Source organism: Lotus japonicus, chromosome 1, assembly GCF_012489685.1.
Source record: "Lotus japonicus ecotype B-129 chromosome 1, LjGifu_v1.2".
NCBI classification, from domain to species: domain Eukaryota; kingdom Viridiplantae; phylum Streptophyta; class Magnoliopsida; order Fabales; family Fabaceae; genus Lotus; species Lotus japonicus.
Window position 1 is genome coordinate 89,352,371 of NC_080041.1, and position 14,475 is coordinate 89,366,845.

The 14,475-nt window shown below is 35.3% G+C and overlaps 3 protein-coding genes across 5 annotated transcripts; all 3 read left to right on the forward strand.

Moving 5' to 3' along the window:
- The first annotated feature begins 1,756 nt into the window (after nt 1–1,756).
- LOC130727590 (probable glycosyltransferase At5g03795) lies at nt 1,757–5,804 on the forward strand. Of its 2 annotated transcripts, none has more exons than XM_057578767.1 (5): nt 1,757–1,914; nt 2,683–3,473; nt 3,573–3,703; nt 4,021–4,369; nt 4,954–5,804. In XM_057578767.1, the coding sequence occupies exons 2-5, from the start codon at nt 2,727–2,729 to the stop codon at nt 5,617–5,619; spliced, it is 1,893 nt and encodes a 630-aa protein (XP_057434750.1). In that variant the 5' UTR covers nt 1,757–1,914; nt 2,683–2,726; the 3' UTR covers nt 5,620–5,804. The 2 variants fall into 2 exon arrangements, with proteins under 2 accessions (XP_057434750.1, XP_057434751.1); XM_057578768.1 differs by having other exon boundaries at nt 1,906–2,037.
- Nucleotides 5,805–6,318: 514 nt separating this feature from the next.
- LOC130727591 (probable glycosyltransferase At5g03795) lies at nt 6,319–10,220 on the forward strand. 2 transcript variants are annotated; one of them, XM_057578770.1, is made up of 4 exons: nt 6,319–7,303; nt 7,398–7,525; nt 8,583–8,931; nt 9,208–10,220. In XM_057578770.1, the coding sequence occupies exons 1-4, from the start codon at nt 6,572–6,574 to the stop codon at nt 9,871–9,873; spliced, it is 1,875 nt and encodes a 624-aa protein (XP_057434753.1). In that variant the 5' UTR covers nt 6,319–6,571; the 3' UTR covers nt 9,874–10,220. The 2 variants fall into 2 exon arrangements, with proteins under 2 accessions (XP_057434753.1, XP_057434752.1); XM_057578769.1 differs by having other exon boundaries at nt 6,320–7,303; nt 7,395–7,525.
- Nucleotides 10,221–11,040: 820 nt separating this feature from the next.
- On the forward strand, nt 11,041–14,314 carry LOC130727592 (uncharacterized). The gene is made up of 4 exons (XM_057578771.1): nt 11,041–11,671; nt 12,120–12,239; nt 12,349–12,419; nt 13,789–14,314. Exons 1-4 carry the CDS (start codon nt 11,402–11,404, stop codon nt 14,057–14,059), a joined length of 732 nt encoding a protein of 243 aa, XP_057434754.1. The 5' UTR covers nt 11,041–11,401; the 3' UTR covers nt 14,060–14,314.
- Nucleotides 14,315–14,475: the final 161 nt, after the last annotated feature.

Sequence of the window (14,475 nt, forward strand, 5' to 3'; positions counted from 1 at the left end):
GTATCTGATTTGAATTATCTATGTGAATGTCAAGCTCATTGGCTTTCCAGTATGTAGTGTTAGCATAACCGTTTATGTAAAAACTGTTATTCAAGTCTTTGACAGATAAAATGTTTCTCAATTTGGTCCTTTTACTTTTAAGCTTTATGACTAAATAATTTTACATTACAATTCTCAATTTTGTCCCCTTGCACTTGATATTGTCGATGAATCGTAATATTTTCTGTCTGCATTCCTCAAAATATGTCTTTCGAGTATGTTTTTCTTACCAAGAAAGGGATCTAAAGTGCCTACAGCATGACTATGTTTATGAACTGTCTACTTAAGTGTATATTTATATGATAGCATACTGAAGATGATTATTTTCTTTTAGAAATGTTCTTTGATTTCCTGCATTTATAATGGCACCCTTGATCAGTTAGTAGTATACAATTCTATGTTTGACATAAAAGTCAACAGATGGTCAACTATTCACTTATGTTCCGCTATCTTCCTCATGTAAATACTTGTTTAATGCTGTATAAATATTTGTTCAAATTTCTTTATCTCATTATTATTTATATTTCATTTGTATATTTTATTTTCTTTATTTAATTTGTTTAGTATACTTTATTCTTTTCTTAGTTAAAAAAATTAAATGAAAGAGAATTCTTACTCTTTTTAGAATAATTTCCTTCAAACAGTTATGATCTTACGGTTTTTACACCGACAAGTGACAGAACTTTCTCGTGAATTTGAAAAAAAACCAATTTACAATCAAGTTTCTGAGGTCGATCTAAATGGTCTCTAGAAATTTTTTTATAATTTAAATAGGACTTATAATTTGAATTATAAAAATGTTTTTAGAACTTCAAGACCATCTAAATTGATCTCAGGAGCTTGAGTGTACTTAGTTTCTTTAAAATTGGCTAGGGAGCTTTGTCACTTGATTGGTAAAGAAACCGTAAACTCACAGTTGTTTGAGGGAAATTATTCTATGTTTCAAAAAAAAAAATTATTCTAAAAAAATGTAAGAATTCTCTTTTGTTTTATTTTATTGAGATATCTATGTTGAGACTGTTAGGAATACAAATTTATACATTTTTACTAGTTATTTATTTAGTGTGAGTCTCAACTACCGACTCTAAATTCATGTAGATGGGAAGTGAAATAACTCTAATACACGTCACATTTTATCTTTTACACGGACTGTAATCATATCAAACCATATTTAGAAACAAAAACGTTGGCTAAATCAATGTGCTGTGCGCAGGAAAAGCTGACATATTGTAATAAACCACCAATTATTAGCTTCATCAACACTTGAATGACAGATTTTCTTTTAATTTCTCTCAACAAAAGTATTCTTTGACTTAGTACCAAGCTATAGATACTTGAGTGGCAACATCTAAATTGTACTCTCCTTAATAATTGAGAGAGAGAGAGAGAAGAAACGTGTCAAATTAAGAAAGAAATGTTTTTTGGTGTAACAAAAAAATAAAAAATTAAGGACATCAGTAATACTGTAGTTTGTGACAATTTAAAATAGATTTTTTAATTTTGTAGTTTGTGGCAGTGAAAAACTGTCACATAAGTGTTACCTGTATTATGAATTTTTTAGTGTACACAAATCAGCACTGGTCAAAAATTATTTGGCTGCTGACGGCATCATGTCTTATTACCAGGTTTATCCTGAAGTTCAACTTTAACAAAGTAAAAAACTCTGCAATAAAGCACAAATAAATCTATATTTGACTAACTCTCAAGAAAAGAATATTAAAGATATGAGATAAATAAACAATACTGAAGCTAAAGAGGAAAGAAATAATACTATACTGGAAATTGGAATCAAATTTTACAGCTGGCGCATGATACCATTAATTTCACCCCCTGCACATGGAAAGGAACACTTCAATGCTGCAGAAACTTTTTTTGGTAAAGTGTTTTTGTTTCCCTGTCTTGGTTCTTTGTTTTTCTTCATCATTTGCATGCTTTCTGGGGAAAAGACTGAGAAAACTGATATAGAGTTGTGATTTGCAACTTCCCTTGTATGATTGGGTAGATTTTTCATGCCACCGCTTTAGCTTCTAGATTTTGTTAACTCTTGGCCATGGATTAGGATTTAGGAGACTGCATGTGGTGTTTACTTTATGCTTGTTACCTTTCCTACTATGCTTATTGTCTCATTGCATGTTTGAAAATCTTTCTACAAGTGTTCTAAAGCCAAAATCAGTTGTGGAATGAAGCTCCTGTAAGTTGTTTCTGGGTGCTAGAATTGATTCTGGGAAAAAATAAGTTGATCCAAACGAGCTATCAGTATTTTTTAGGCCATTTGCTTCTATGAATTTCAGCAACAATGATTCTTCAGAAAACCATAGGTTTTCAGAAAATGAGCAGAAGGTAGATTTGTTTTGTTACTTTATATAGCTGGGAGATTCATATAGCTGTTTCATGGGAGTGAGTTCAAATATGGAACTCTGCATCATTATTTATTCCACTGATATGTCTGAATTTGGCAAAACTAGTATAGTTTAGTTAGCTTCCTGCTTGTGATTGCCAATTTTTCATGATGCTGTGCATTTCAATTGGGCGCATTTGAGTAGTGAAATGACGCAAATTTGTACCGTTTTCTAGAACTGATTTAAAGAAATTTCACCTTTCTTAGTTCTCACTGGATCTTGGTTGTTTTGGTATAATATGCAGATTTGACATGGTAATTGGCAATCAAGTTCAGTAATTTTAGCACAATGGGTAAAGATTTTATGTCCTTGTTTCGACGCGAAAGAAAGAGACTGTTGTGGCTTGTAGGCATTACATTTGCAGTGATTTTAGCATTGCAGTGTTTTGAGCTTCCTTATGGTAGCCTTCAACCTTCTGTATTCTCTTCTGACAAGTTACCAGCATCTGATAGTAGTGCAGATCCACCATCTGTGTCTGAAATGTCAGTTTTGAATCAACAAAATTCTACTGTTGAACATTTACATCCCATTGAGACAGTTAATAAAACTAAGATCTCTGAGGAAAAGGACACTATTTCAGGAACTGGTTACATGTCAGAACAAGGAACGGTATCAAACAAATCTTTAGGATTTGATGAGTCCGATGGAAGTTCTGCAGTGTTATCAGAAAATAGTGATAACAATTCTATTGGTGTGAATTTGACTAGAGAGGTTAACATTACATCAGGGTCAGATCATAAATTGGAAACTTCAGATGCTAATTTTCATTCCCCTTCTCACGCAATACCACCAACATATTTGACTCCGCCTATAACTACGCCTCCGGTGTTATCAAATGATTCTGAAGAAATTGATTTCACTGAGGGTGAGAGGGAAAAACCATCACAAGATGATGTGGATGCAGTGAGCAAGAATTCTTCTATCACCAGTGGGCATAAGGAGACTAAAGATTCTCATTTACCAGTTCCAGAAGTAACATCAATCTCTGAAATGAACACGTTATTGCTTCAAAACCGTGCCTCATATCGTTCTATGGTAAATGAGTAAATGAAGTTTTTATTTTTTCATATTACTGACTATAGGCCATATAGCACATTCTTGTGTTCTGTTCTTATGTTGCTAACTTGTTTCTAGAGGCCAAGGTGGTCTTCAGCTGTTGATCAAGAGCTACTGCGGGTCAGATCAGAGATTGAGAACGCACCAAACCTAGAGAATGTTGAAAATCTTTATGCACCCCTTTTTCGAAATGTTTCCATGTTCAAGAGGTATCATTTGATTATTGTTGATTTGTGGTATTTTTGTTTGGAAAAATGTTCAGAAGTATCTATTTCCTAAAAAGAAATTTCTATTCTTGATCCACTCATACAAAATTAGCAAATTTAGTATAATTTATTAAATTTTCTGGATTTCTTGATGTTAAAGAGTTCATTCTATTCAGGGGAAGTGCTTAAAAAATTAGCAGATATGAGCATTTGTTTAATTGTGTAGCAGCAATGATATATGAAACAAGATTCTCACTGGTACTAAGTACTAACTGCTGCATTTTCATTTCACCTTCTTATTGTCCTGTGGCTGTTACCAGGAGCTATGAATTAATGGAAAAGACACTCAAAGTGTATGTGTATAGAGAAGGGGCTAAGCCTATTATGCACTCACCATATCTTTTGGGAATTTATGCTTCAGAGGGATGGTTCATGAGGTTAATGGAAGTTAATAAAGGATTTCTTACTAAAGATCCAAAGAAGGCACACCTGTTCTACTTACCTTTCAGTTCAAGAATGCTGGAGGAAACTTTGTATGTGCGGAATTCACATAATCATAAAAACCTGATTCAGTATCTGAATGATTATGTAGACATGATTGCTGGGAAACATCCTTTCTGGAACAGAACAGGAGGTGCTGATCATTTTCTGGTTGCTTGCCATGATTGGGTATTCTTTTTCTAACTTCAATGAATGTCTTTTGTTTGTGTCAATTTTCTAGGGGGCACTAGGTATAACTGTTTCTCATATCACATCCAATGCTACCTACCACTTTTTCTTATGCAAGCAAAACATGGATTGGTAGTGTGTTTGGTTCCATGTTTGAGAGCCTTAGAATCAATTTTCAGTGTCCAGAATCGCTTTCAAGTTGTTATGTAGATGTCTGGCAAGCGACTTATAGTATGTTGGATCATCTTATTTTTCTGCAGAATCAATTCTAGCACTCGGAACTACTTACAGAAGTTTTACCCCAGAATTAATTTTGGCTTTAGAATCAATTGTAGAAATATTTTCAAACATTCAATTAGAGAATTGATTCTGATCCCAAAATCAATTCTCGGAGAAGCTAGAGAGAGTAGCTTCTGTGGTTAATATAATCAATTGTAGGATTCAGTACTTGATTTCACAGTATTACCCCATAGAAATCACTTCTCCCACAAACGTATCCAAATATATATCACTTCACTTTGAACTCACTTTTAGATAATTACTTATTATCAAAATCAATTCTCACAATGCTGATCCAAATACAGGCCCCTACAGAAACAAAGCATCACATGGCTAAGTGCATAAGAGCCCTATGCAACTCTGATGTCAGAGAAGGATTTGTCTTGGGGAAGGACGTGTCCCTTCCTGAAACATATGTCCGGAATGCTCAGAAACCCACTAGAGACCTTGGTGGAAAACCAGTTTCACAGAAGAAAACTCTAGCGTTTTTCGCCGGCGGCATGCACGGTTATGTTCGACCGATCCTTCTGCAACACTGGGAAAACAAAGACCCTGACATGAAAATCTTTGGAGTTTTGCCGAAGTCTAAGGGAAACAGGAACTACATCCAGTACATGAAGAGCAGCAAGTATTGCATTTGTGCAAAGGGGTATGAAGTTAACAGTCCAAGAGTTGTTGAGGCCATCTTCTATGAATGTGTTCCTGTTATCATATCAGACAATTTTGTGCCTCCATTTTTTGAGGTTTTGAATTGGGAATCCTTTGCTGTTATTATTTTGGAGAAGGATATTCCAAATTTGAAGAGTATACTACTCTCTATTCCTGAGAAGAGGTATCTTCAAATGCAAATGAGGGTGAAGAAAGTACAGCAACATTTCCTTTGGCATAGGAACCCTGTCAAGTATGATATATTTCACATGACACTTCATTCTATTTGGTACAATAGAGTTTTCACTGCCAGAGCTAGATGATTTTAGAGACATGTTTTAGTGCTTAGATATTGATTGATAAGGTCATTTTTTTGTGTACATTTTTATAGATCTTGCTGTAAAGAAAGTTATGTATATTCGTATATTTGAAATTGCTTGAAAATTTGACAAAGATGTCAAAGATTCTATGTATGATCAAATAAAGAACTTCTATGTCAAGTCATCAAGATAAGAAATACAGATTAATTAAAGAGAAAATAATTGTTCTCGAATCCATAAAGAAGAACATGATAGGGAATTATAAAGGTTTGATCTTTCAATACTGTATGCACAATTTTTTTAAACTCAATTAAACTCAATCCATAAGCCATGAGCATGAGTCGAGTATCCACCGCCGACAGCAAGGACTAATTCCTTCACCGTCACTGCTCGTTTCGCACTAAGTCGTAAATAACCGTCTACAACATGCTCTTCATTCTTATCGGTGATGATTGAACTCCCGATCTCAGGATTAAGCGACGAAGTGAGTTAACTATTACGCCACACCTTGTGGTTATATCGTTTTTCTTTAAGGTATTTCACAGCCGACATTAATCACCTCGAGACTCAAAGATTACATTAAATGGTAAGCCGACACTAATCACCTCGAGACTCAAATATTATATTAAATGGTAGGCTGGCTCCGACATCATCTAGTAAAATAAATATATTTTTCATAAATTTATCACAAACATTAGAATAGACCAAATCAGTAAAATGGTCCATTTTAAGATCTAAACACATGTTTGGTCCTGCTCGATGTCCTTTCCTTTCTCAGAGAGAGACATAGAGAGAGACTTGATCCTAAATTTCCTGAACAAAGGTATCGATTGTGCTTGACAAATCGGAGTTTCGAAGCATTTGATGATGGGTCTTCAATGAAATTCCTATCTCTCACTCCCCCAGTTAAGTCTCGCTTCCTTTTCTTCCACACGTTACATTCTGCAACTGTAACATGGATCGTGGATTTAGATTTTTGTGTCAGGCAGAAACAAAGAGATTGATTTCATTCTTAGGAATAGCTGTAGCTCTAGTTCTAGTTGTTCAGTATTCTGAGCTTCCAAATAGTAAATTGTTATCTTCTCTCACTGCTAAGATCACTAGTTTCACAATGGATATATCTTCAGTTAATTCTAGAATGGAGGGTAATGACATGCACCTAAATGATTCAAATTCAAGCTCTGAACATGTACCAAGTAGTCCTCAGTATACCCCATTAGATCAAGTTAGTGCTTCAATTAATGCCCCTGCTCCAGAGAATGTTAAAGGGCTTGGTAGTGTTGTTATCCTTAATAATTTCACAACTAGAGATGATGGTAATTCACCAATGGGTAGTGTTGAGGGAAAAGAAAAAGATACTAATTTGACATCACAAGGGGTTGCATCTTCCCTGCTTGCACCACAACCTATGGTTCCATTGCCCAACAGAACAACATCCTTGGATTCAGAAATAGATTCTAGAAGTCCCATGATATCTGTCATTTCCTCTGCAACTTCATTGGAGTCAAACATGAGTGATCCGGTCCGCAAGGATGGAAACTCAGGTTCTTTGCAAGGTAGTGGTGTGACACTCGGTAACGGGAAGCCAGTGAGTACAAAGAATTCCAAAAAGAAGTCATCTAAAGTAGTTCCAATATCCGAGATGAACTTACTGTTGCAGCGCAGTCACGCTTCTTCCCAGATAGCGGTATGTTTTGGATTACAGGCTGTAGATCAGTAGGTTAGATTGAATTATGCCATTAGATTTGTGATTTATCTCATTTATTTTTTTATTGTAGAAGTCAGCAGAGCTTTCAGCTGTTGATCTGGAAATATTGCATGTAAAGTCAGAGATTGAAAATGCACCTCTCATTATGAATGATTCAAGACTTTACTCCCCTTTATACAGGAACATTTCCATGTTCAGAAGGTATGATAAAAAACTATAAAATTTCAATGTACTGAATCTGCTCTTGAGCAAATACATAGCAATGTGGTTCAACCATAAATGGCCAAATTTTTAAATTTTTTATTAATTGTATTATTATGCTTACTTATCAAGCACTTATTTATTTCTGAAAGGTAAAATGAATCTAACAATTTGAATCAAGATCAATTGCAGTTTTATAGATCTGAATAAAACACTAGCATTTAGAATAGGTAGACCTAAAGGCATCTGGTATAAATGCATGATTCTGCTTTAAACATACTATTTCCAGTGACTTTTTTAACCTGTCTCTATCTGAGTTTACAATCAATAATTTGAAGATTTATCTTGGTAGAGTTTGGTTTGTTTAAGATAACAGTTTATCTTAAAATCTATGTATCGTTACCAAGGTAGTTTTTATTAATAGAATATATGACATTTACAAAGATATGCTAATAGGTTATGCTAGAAGCCAAAGTCAAAATGTGGGTCAGGTTTTGGATCATGAAGAATCAAGCTTAAAATGTGGCTTGTTCTCTAGGAGAAATAATAAAATAGCAAGCCAGAATTAGTAATCGGGCAGCTGTGGTTTGCAGCTATGTAGTAGGTATTAAATTGTATGATAAGGAAATTATGTGATAGGTAGTTATTTAGCAGTTATTTAGTGGTAAGTGGTGTATTTATAGGGAGGATTGCTTAGAGTTTCTTGTGTGTATTCTGCTTTTCTGTGTGTAAAGCTGAAAATTATTTTCTCAGAGAAGAGAGCCTTGGCTCTAAGGCTGCTAGAGAAGTTCATCTACCAGATTTGTGTATCTGTGCACTCTGTGTGTAGTTCAATAAATTTTCTGTTTCAAAACCTATCAGGTTACATCATGCTATTATATAAAAAGTAGAGAGGGCATCTGAAATCAACTCTCTTTTTTGAAAACATCTAAAACCAACTCAGATAGGAAGATTCTGCTTATATATGTAATTAAATGTGCATGTGTTTCTCTTCACCTTGTAAGCATCTTGCTGTCCATATCCTTCCTAAAACAAACCCAACTAATCATATCTGCAGGAGTTATGAACTAATGGAGAAGATGCTCAAAGTTTACATCTACCAGGATGGGGACAGACCAATCTTTCATGAGCCCTTACTGGATGGAATATATGCATCTGAAGGGTGGTTCGTGAAATTAATGGAGGAAAACAAACAATTTATGTCTGGCGACCCCAGTAAGGCTCACTTGTTTTACATACCTTTCAGTTCAAGATTGTTGCAGTTAACTCTCTATGTTAAAAATTCACACAGACGTTCAAACTTAATTGAGTACATGAAAAATTATGTGGACAAGATTGCTGGAAAGTACCCTTTCTGGAATAGAACAAATGGAGCAGATCACTTTGTTGTTGCTTGCCATGATTGGGTATGTTTCTTTATACTTATAAAGATTATATCTGGTTTTTCTTCTCCTTTTAACAAAACTACCACTTCCCCAATTTTCTTAACTCTAAATCTGTAACATAATCCCACTCATATTCTGATAAACAGCAAATTTCTGCAGTTCATAAATTATTAGTTTTAGTCAATAGTATTTCCCACAGGACATGTCATACACCATTATGATTGAATCATTAATTTCTGTTGAAGCAGTCTCACCAGTAATTGGGTGGAAGAGTATTTAACAAGCACCATTTCTCAGGCTCCTGCAGAAACGAGAGGCCGCATGCTTAATTGCATTAGAGCCCTCTGCAACGCTGACATTGAAGTAGGATTCAAGATAGGAAAGGATGTTTCTCTTGCAGAAACATATATAAGATCAGTTGAGAATCCTGTCAAAAACATAGGGGGAAACCCTCCTTCTCAGAGGTCTATCCTGGCTTTTTTCGCCGGTGGTTTGCACGGTTATGTTCGGCCTGTTTTGTTGAAGCACTGGGAGAACAAAGAACCTGACATGAAAATATTTGGTCCATTGCCGCATGTCAGGGGTAATGCCAACTACCTCCAGTTCATGAAGAGCAGCAAATTCTGCATATGTGCAAGAGGTCATGAAGTTAATAGCCCGCGCGTGGTTGAGGCTCTACTCTATGAATGCGTTCCAGTTATCATATCTGACAATTTTATTCCGCCTTTGTTCGAGGTTTTAAACTGGGAATCTTTTGCTGTGTTTGTGATGGAGAAAGATATCCCTGATTTGAGGAACATCCTGCTTTCTATATCGGAAGAAAGGTACTTAGAGATGCATAAGCGGGTGAAAAAGGTACAAGAGCATTTTCTCTGGCATCCTGAGCCAGTAAAGTATGATTTGTTTCACATGCTTCTTCATTCAATTTGGTACAATAGACTTTTCCGAGTAGGTCAGAAGTGATCTCATGTATCAATTTTGTAGAAACTCATTGTGTAAGATTAATAACTTGATGTTGGTAGATTGCACGAGTTAACAGGAGAAGCAAGAACAGAACAGGATGATGGAAGAAAAATAATTCATTTGTTAGAGGGCCATGAGGGCGAGCCTCGGGTTGTTGTCATGTGACTTTGTGGTCACGTGTTCGAGCCGTGGAACTATATGCAAGGTAAAACTACCTACATTAGATTCACGAAGTGGGTTCAGCCCCTCCCAGGAAGTTTACCTTTTTTTATGCACAGAGGGTCATATATCCCTAGAAAGAAGAAATCATTAGAGTATGAAATCATGAAGACCTATTTTCTTAGTGCTTTTTGAAGTGTTTGGTCAAAATATGGAAGTGCTTATTTTGCATGTTTGGACTTTGGATTAACAACAGGCACACACTTCAAATCAAGTATTTACAAAAGCTACAATACATAGCTTCTTAGTGGGTTTGGATTGGCGATGAGCTCACAATCCAGAGTATGTTAACCCCAAAAACTACAACTAGTAACTTTGTTTTGAGAAGTGATTATGAAATTCCCAAACGCAGAATAAACACGCTATTTATAGTTAGGCGATTCTTACCCATGTAAACAGGGATGCAAACCCACCAATTGTGTGGCAGCAGAAGCAGAAAATCACTTGTTTACAAAATGTAAGACAATTTTGTGTAAAATTTATAAAGCTTATACACAAAATGATGGCGTTGATAGTTCTCAAACTATCTCCATTCAAACAAAAGAAGGGTATTGATGATTAGCTGATTGTTACCTATGAAGACGCAACTCTAGCACTTCTTGATCAAGCTTCATAAACTCAATTGTCATTATTCAAACATGGTAACGACTCTAGAAAAATATTACAAATTTACCGACAGCAGAGAACTAAGAGAAGTAAAGTAACCAATTGAAATTTGATCTATCAATATCTAGTATCAATTCATGGAGATAAGTAAAAAATAAATGAGGAATCAGTGTCATTCAAATCTCTTTAGGATTGGATATTTCGTGCCCTTAAGAATTAATTTTAACTTAAAGAAGCTTCACGCAGAGAATAATTAATTAGAGCCATAAAATACTTTATATACATTAATTTTGAATATTTACTCAAATATTACTATTAAGATACCTCTATGTAAAAGGAAGGGTATTGTCGTGTTTATCTAGAGCTACACGCGTTCCGACCACCGTTAACGTGAAATTCCGTGAAAAACAGTGTTTGAGGAAAAAACTGTCCCCAAATTAAGATCTCTGTTTTCTGTTCTGTCCTCTCAAAATCTCCACTTTCATTCCAAGATCCACCTCCAGAACCTTGTGTTTCTGCTCTGATCTCTCACCTCACCTACCTACCTGGGTTCACTTTTTCCCCATTCTGTTTTTTCTTTTCCCAATTTAGATTATCTTCTGAGAAAAAAGAAAAGAAATTTTCTGAGCAAGTCAAAACCAATGATGATTGAGTGAAGAAAGAAGCAACCGGATCAATAGAATCTATAGTAGATAATTTGGCAATGGCTACAGAGTCCAAAATCACTGCGGTGAAGCTCAAGTCAAGTGCCCAACAACATGTCTCAGCTTCCAAGCCAAAGTTTGATTCTTCAGCTCTCAAAAAGAAGATTGATAGCACCTCAACCAGAAACCCACCTGATTCTAAGGTGAAATCTGTCACCACTGTCACCAAATCCCCCAATGATTCTAAGATGAAATCTGTCACCGCTGTCACCAAATCCACCACTGATTCTAAGATCAAATCTGCCACCACCACTGTCACCAAATCTGAGGTATCATTCCCAACTTTCTGACTTGTGGGATTGAGTTCTTACATGGGTAGTTCCAATTTGTGAGGTTTTTCAATCCATTAGTTGGTTTTCCTTGACTGCTGGATATAGCATTAATAGCATGTTTGTAGCAGCTTCTATCAATTCTGTCACCCAGAAGCTACTCACAGATTTTTTTCCCCATAATTAATTTTGTACAGTGATTTCTAAATATGTACTAGCTTGTAAATTTTACATGTTGCTGTGCTCACTGCTTCTTAAGAGAGTATAAATGAATAAATGGTGGTTTATTAGGAGAACTTGCTATTGATTTTGTCTTAGAATGCACCTGTTTTTTTCTTTTTCCTTAGGAAATTGTGGAACCAGAAAGCATTTCTTATCTCAAATAGAATGTGTTGATTTTACTTAGGAAGGTTGTAACTTGTCATTTTTGTTTTGTATGAACTTGAAGGTTAAATCAAAAGCAACGGCATCATCATCCAAAACAATAACAAAGAAAACTACTACCACCAAAGTGAGAGAGAGGAAAGTCTACAATCTACCTGGCCAGAAACATGATCCTCCTGAACAGGTTCTGAATCTATCACAGTTGATTCCTGAAATTCACAAACAACTTTCTACATATATGGCAATCAACTAACGCATCCTAGTTTTTTTTTATTGGGGCCTTCTGTTGACAGAAAGAACCCCTGAGGGTTTTCTATGAGTCATTGTCAAAACAGATACCAACAAGTGAAATGGCGGAATTTTGGTGAGTTTCCTTTCAATCTGAATCTAGCAGTTGTTAACCATCCAGTTCCAACTCTGCAACATTAGCATACTTTGTATAACATTGGCAGTTTTAAACAACTTTTAATAAAGTGTAAAAAAATGTGCTCTAAATTCATTCCTTTTGTTCAATTTTATTGTTGAAGTCGTCTCCATTTCATGTTACTTTATATTTTGGAGTTTTATGAGCCATGTTGCTTGAATTGTCTGGCTGTAAACTACTCCAAAAAAATGAATAAAAGCTATCTTCATTCAGAATATGTTTGCTGTTTTCTTTCAGAACATATACCTATGCTAACTTCCATCTAGGATAGCTGTATACAAGGGTGGCCCCTACAAGCTTCTGTTTTATCAACATTGGTGTTTCACACCATTTCACACTAATTTTCCTTGATTGTTATAACAAAAGCTTGCTGGGTGACTTTGATCAAGGAAAATGTTTGATAGACACTTTAAGTGTAGGCATACATATTAGGAAAAGAAGTGAAATCTGTGATATATAGAAAATAATGAGGTGCATGTGAGGTGTAATTGCGTGTTTGGATCAGCCTTTGTCACAATTGATTTTGGTAAAATTGATTATAGTAAAAAGGAGTTGAAAGCAAACTGATTTGTGTTTGCATATATTTATTAAAATCACAGCCCATTCCATCCCTATTCATATCTGACATTGGCAACTTGTACATGGTAATAAAGTATGCTCGTCCATTTTTTTTGCCAGTACTTGGTTCCATAAAGAGGATATGTGGAAAAGAGTGTGGAAGTATCGTTCTTGAATCCTAAAAGAAACTTTATACAAGTAGAACATACAGATTTTGGCACCTTGGTGTAGATGTGTCAATTATCAAACAGTTGTCCAAATCATTAAGTTGACCTATAGCTAGATGTTATCCTAGGCTTCTGCAGCTTCTATATTGGTTTTTGGAAAATCACAGTGAGAAATTTAAAAAAAAAAAGGGCAAACCTAGTGCTATATGATTTCCGCTATGCGCAAGGTCCAGGGAGAAGCCGAACCCACTTTTTAGATCTAATGTAGGAAGTCTTACCTTGCATTTTTGCAACAAGCTGATTCTCTGACTCAAACCTGTGACTGCAAAGTCACATGGAAACAATTTTACCGTTGCGGCGAGGCTTGCCCTCTGGTGTGAGAAATTCGGAAGATTGGAAAAAATTTCTTATGCTATTACCTTAATTTCAATTGACAGATTGTGTTGTTCATTGTTCATTATATAACTGTTGATGTTTTGTATTCAGTTGGAGTCTTCTTCTGCTATCATTTTCTGCCTTGTGTTGACTAAACCTTGCTCAGAAATTACAAACTAAGACATATAATTACATACCTCAATGTGCAGGTTAATGGAACATGGGTTGCTGTCTCCTGATAAAGCAAAGAAAGCATTTGAGAAGAAGCAGAGGAAGCAAAAGGGGCTTTGGACAGGAGGCACTCCTGTTAAGTCATCAAAGCCCTCAACCTCAACTAAAACTAAAACTGAAACTTTAGTGAGGAAGCAACTGCCACAGGGATCAAAAAATGGTGATATAAAAGCCAAGAAAAAAATTGTCAGTGAGAGTGATGATGACGATGATGATTTCATTTTAAGTCATAAAAGAAGAAAATGGTAAGAAAAAGCCTCATGATGTTTATTTAACAGGGAACAGAATTAAAAAGGTAAAAGAAATCATGTTGTAAGATTGTTAGAATAAAACATTATTCATGTGTTGTAACTTGCTGATTCAATAAGGGATCGACATGCAACTACATTTCTGCAATCTACATGCAATGGAAACTGCTTTCCCTTTTCTTCTTTCTTCTTACATTTGATTGTATAATATTACACTTGAATAGTTTAATTTGAGAACTTTGGTGGCTTTTATTTCTCTTCTTATTTCATGTCTCTGATGGCCTGGTTGAGCTTCTTGATTTCCATAAACAGACTTACTTTTGCTTTTGAACATAATTATAAGTACATATTTAAGATCTTTCTACAATTGATTTTAAAACGAGAATTAGTTCTGAAGAGGAGTTTTTGTGACCAGCT

Bases quoted from the DNA above. Each gene is read 5' to 3' on its own strand.
- LOC130727592 (XM_057578771.1), top strand. From the start codon at position 11,402: ATGGCTACAGAGTCCAAAATCACTGCGGTGAAGCTCAAGTCAAGTGCC. The intron at 12,240-12,348 runs GTTCTGAATCTA...TTCTGTTGACAG, and splicing joins AACATGATCCTCCTGAACAG to AAAGAACCCCTGAGGGTTTT. The intron at 12,420-13,788 runs GTGAGTTTCCTT...CTCAATGTGCAG, and splicing joins AGTGAAATGGCGGAATTTTG to GTTAATGGAACATGGGTTGC.
- LOC130727591 (XM_057578769.1), top strand. From the start codon at position 6,572: ATGGATCGTGGATTTAGATTTTTGTGTCAGGCAGAAACAAAGAGATTG. The intron at 7,304-7,394 runs GTATGTTTTGGA...TTTTTATTGTAG, and splicing joins ACGCTTCTTCCCAGATAGCG to AAGTCAGCAGAGCTTTCAGC. The intron at 7,526-8,582 runs GTATGATAAAAA...TCATATCTGCAG, and splicing joins AACATTTCCATGTTCAGAAG to GAGTTATGAACTAATGGAGA.
- LOC130727590 (XM_057578767.1), top strand. From the start codon at position 2,727: ATGGGTAAAGATTTTATGTCCTTGTTTCGACGCGAAAGAAAGAGACTG. The intron at 3,704-4,020 runs GTATCATTTGAT...GGCTGTTACCAG, and splicing joins AATGTTTCCATGTTCAAGAG to GAGCTATGAATTAATGGAAA. The intron at 4,370-4,953 runs GTATTCTTTTTC...ATCCAAATACAG, and splicing joins TGGTTGCTTGCCATGATTGG to GCCCCTACAGAAACAAAGCA.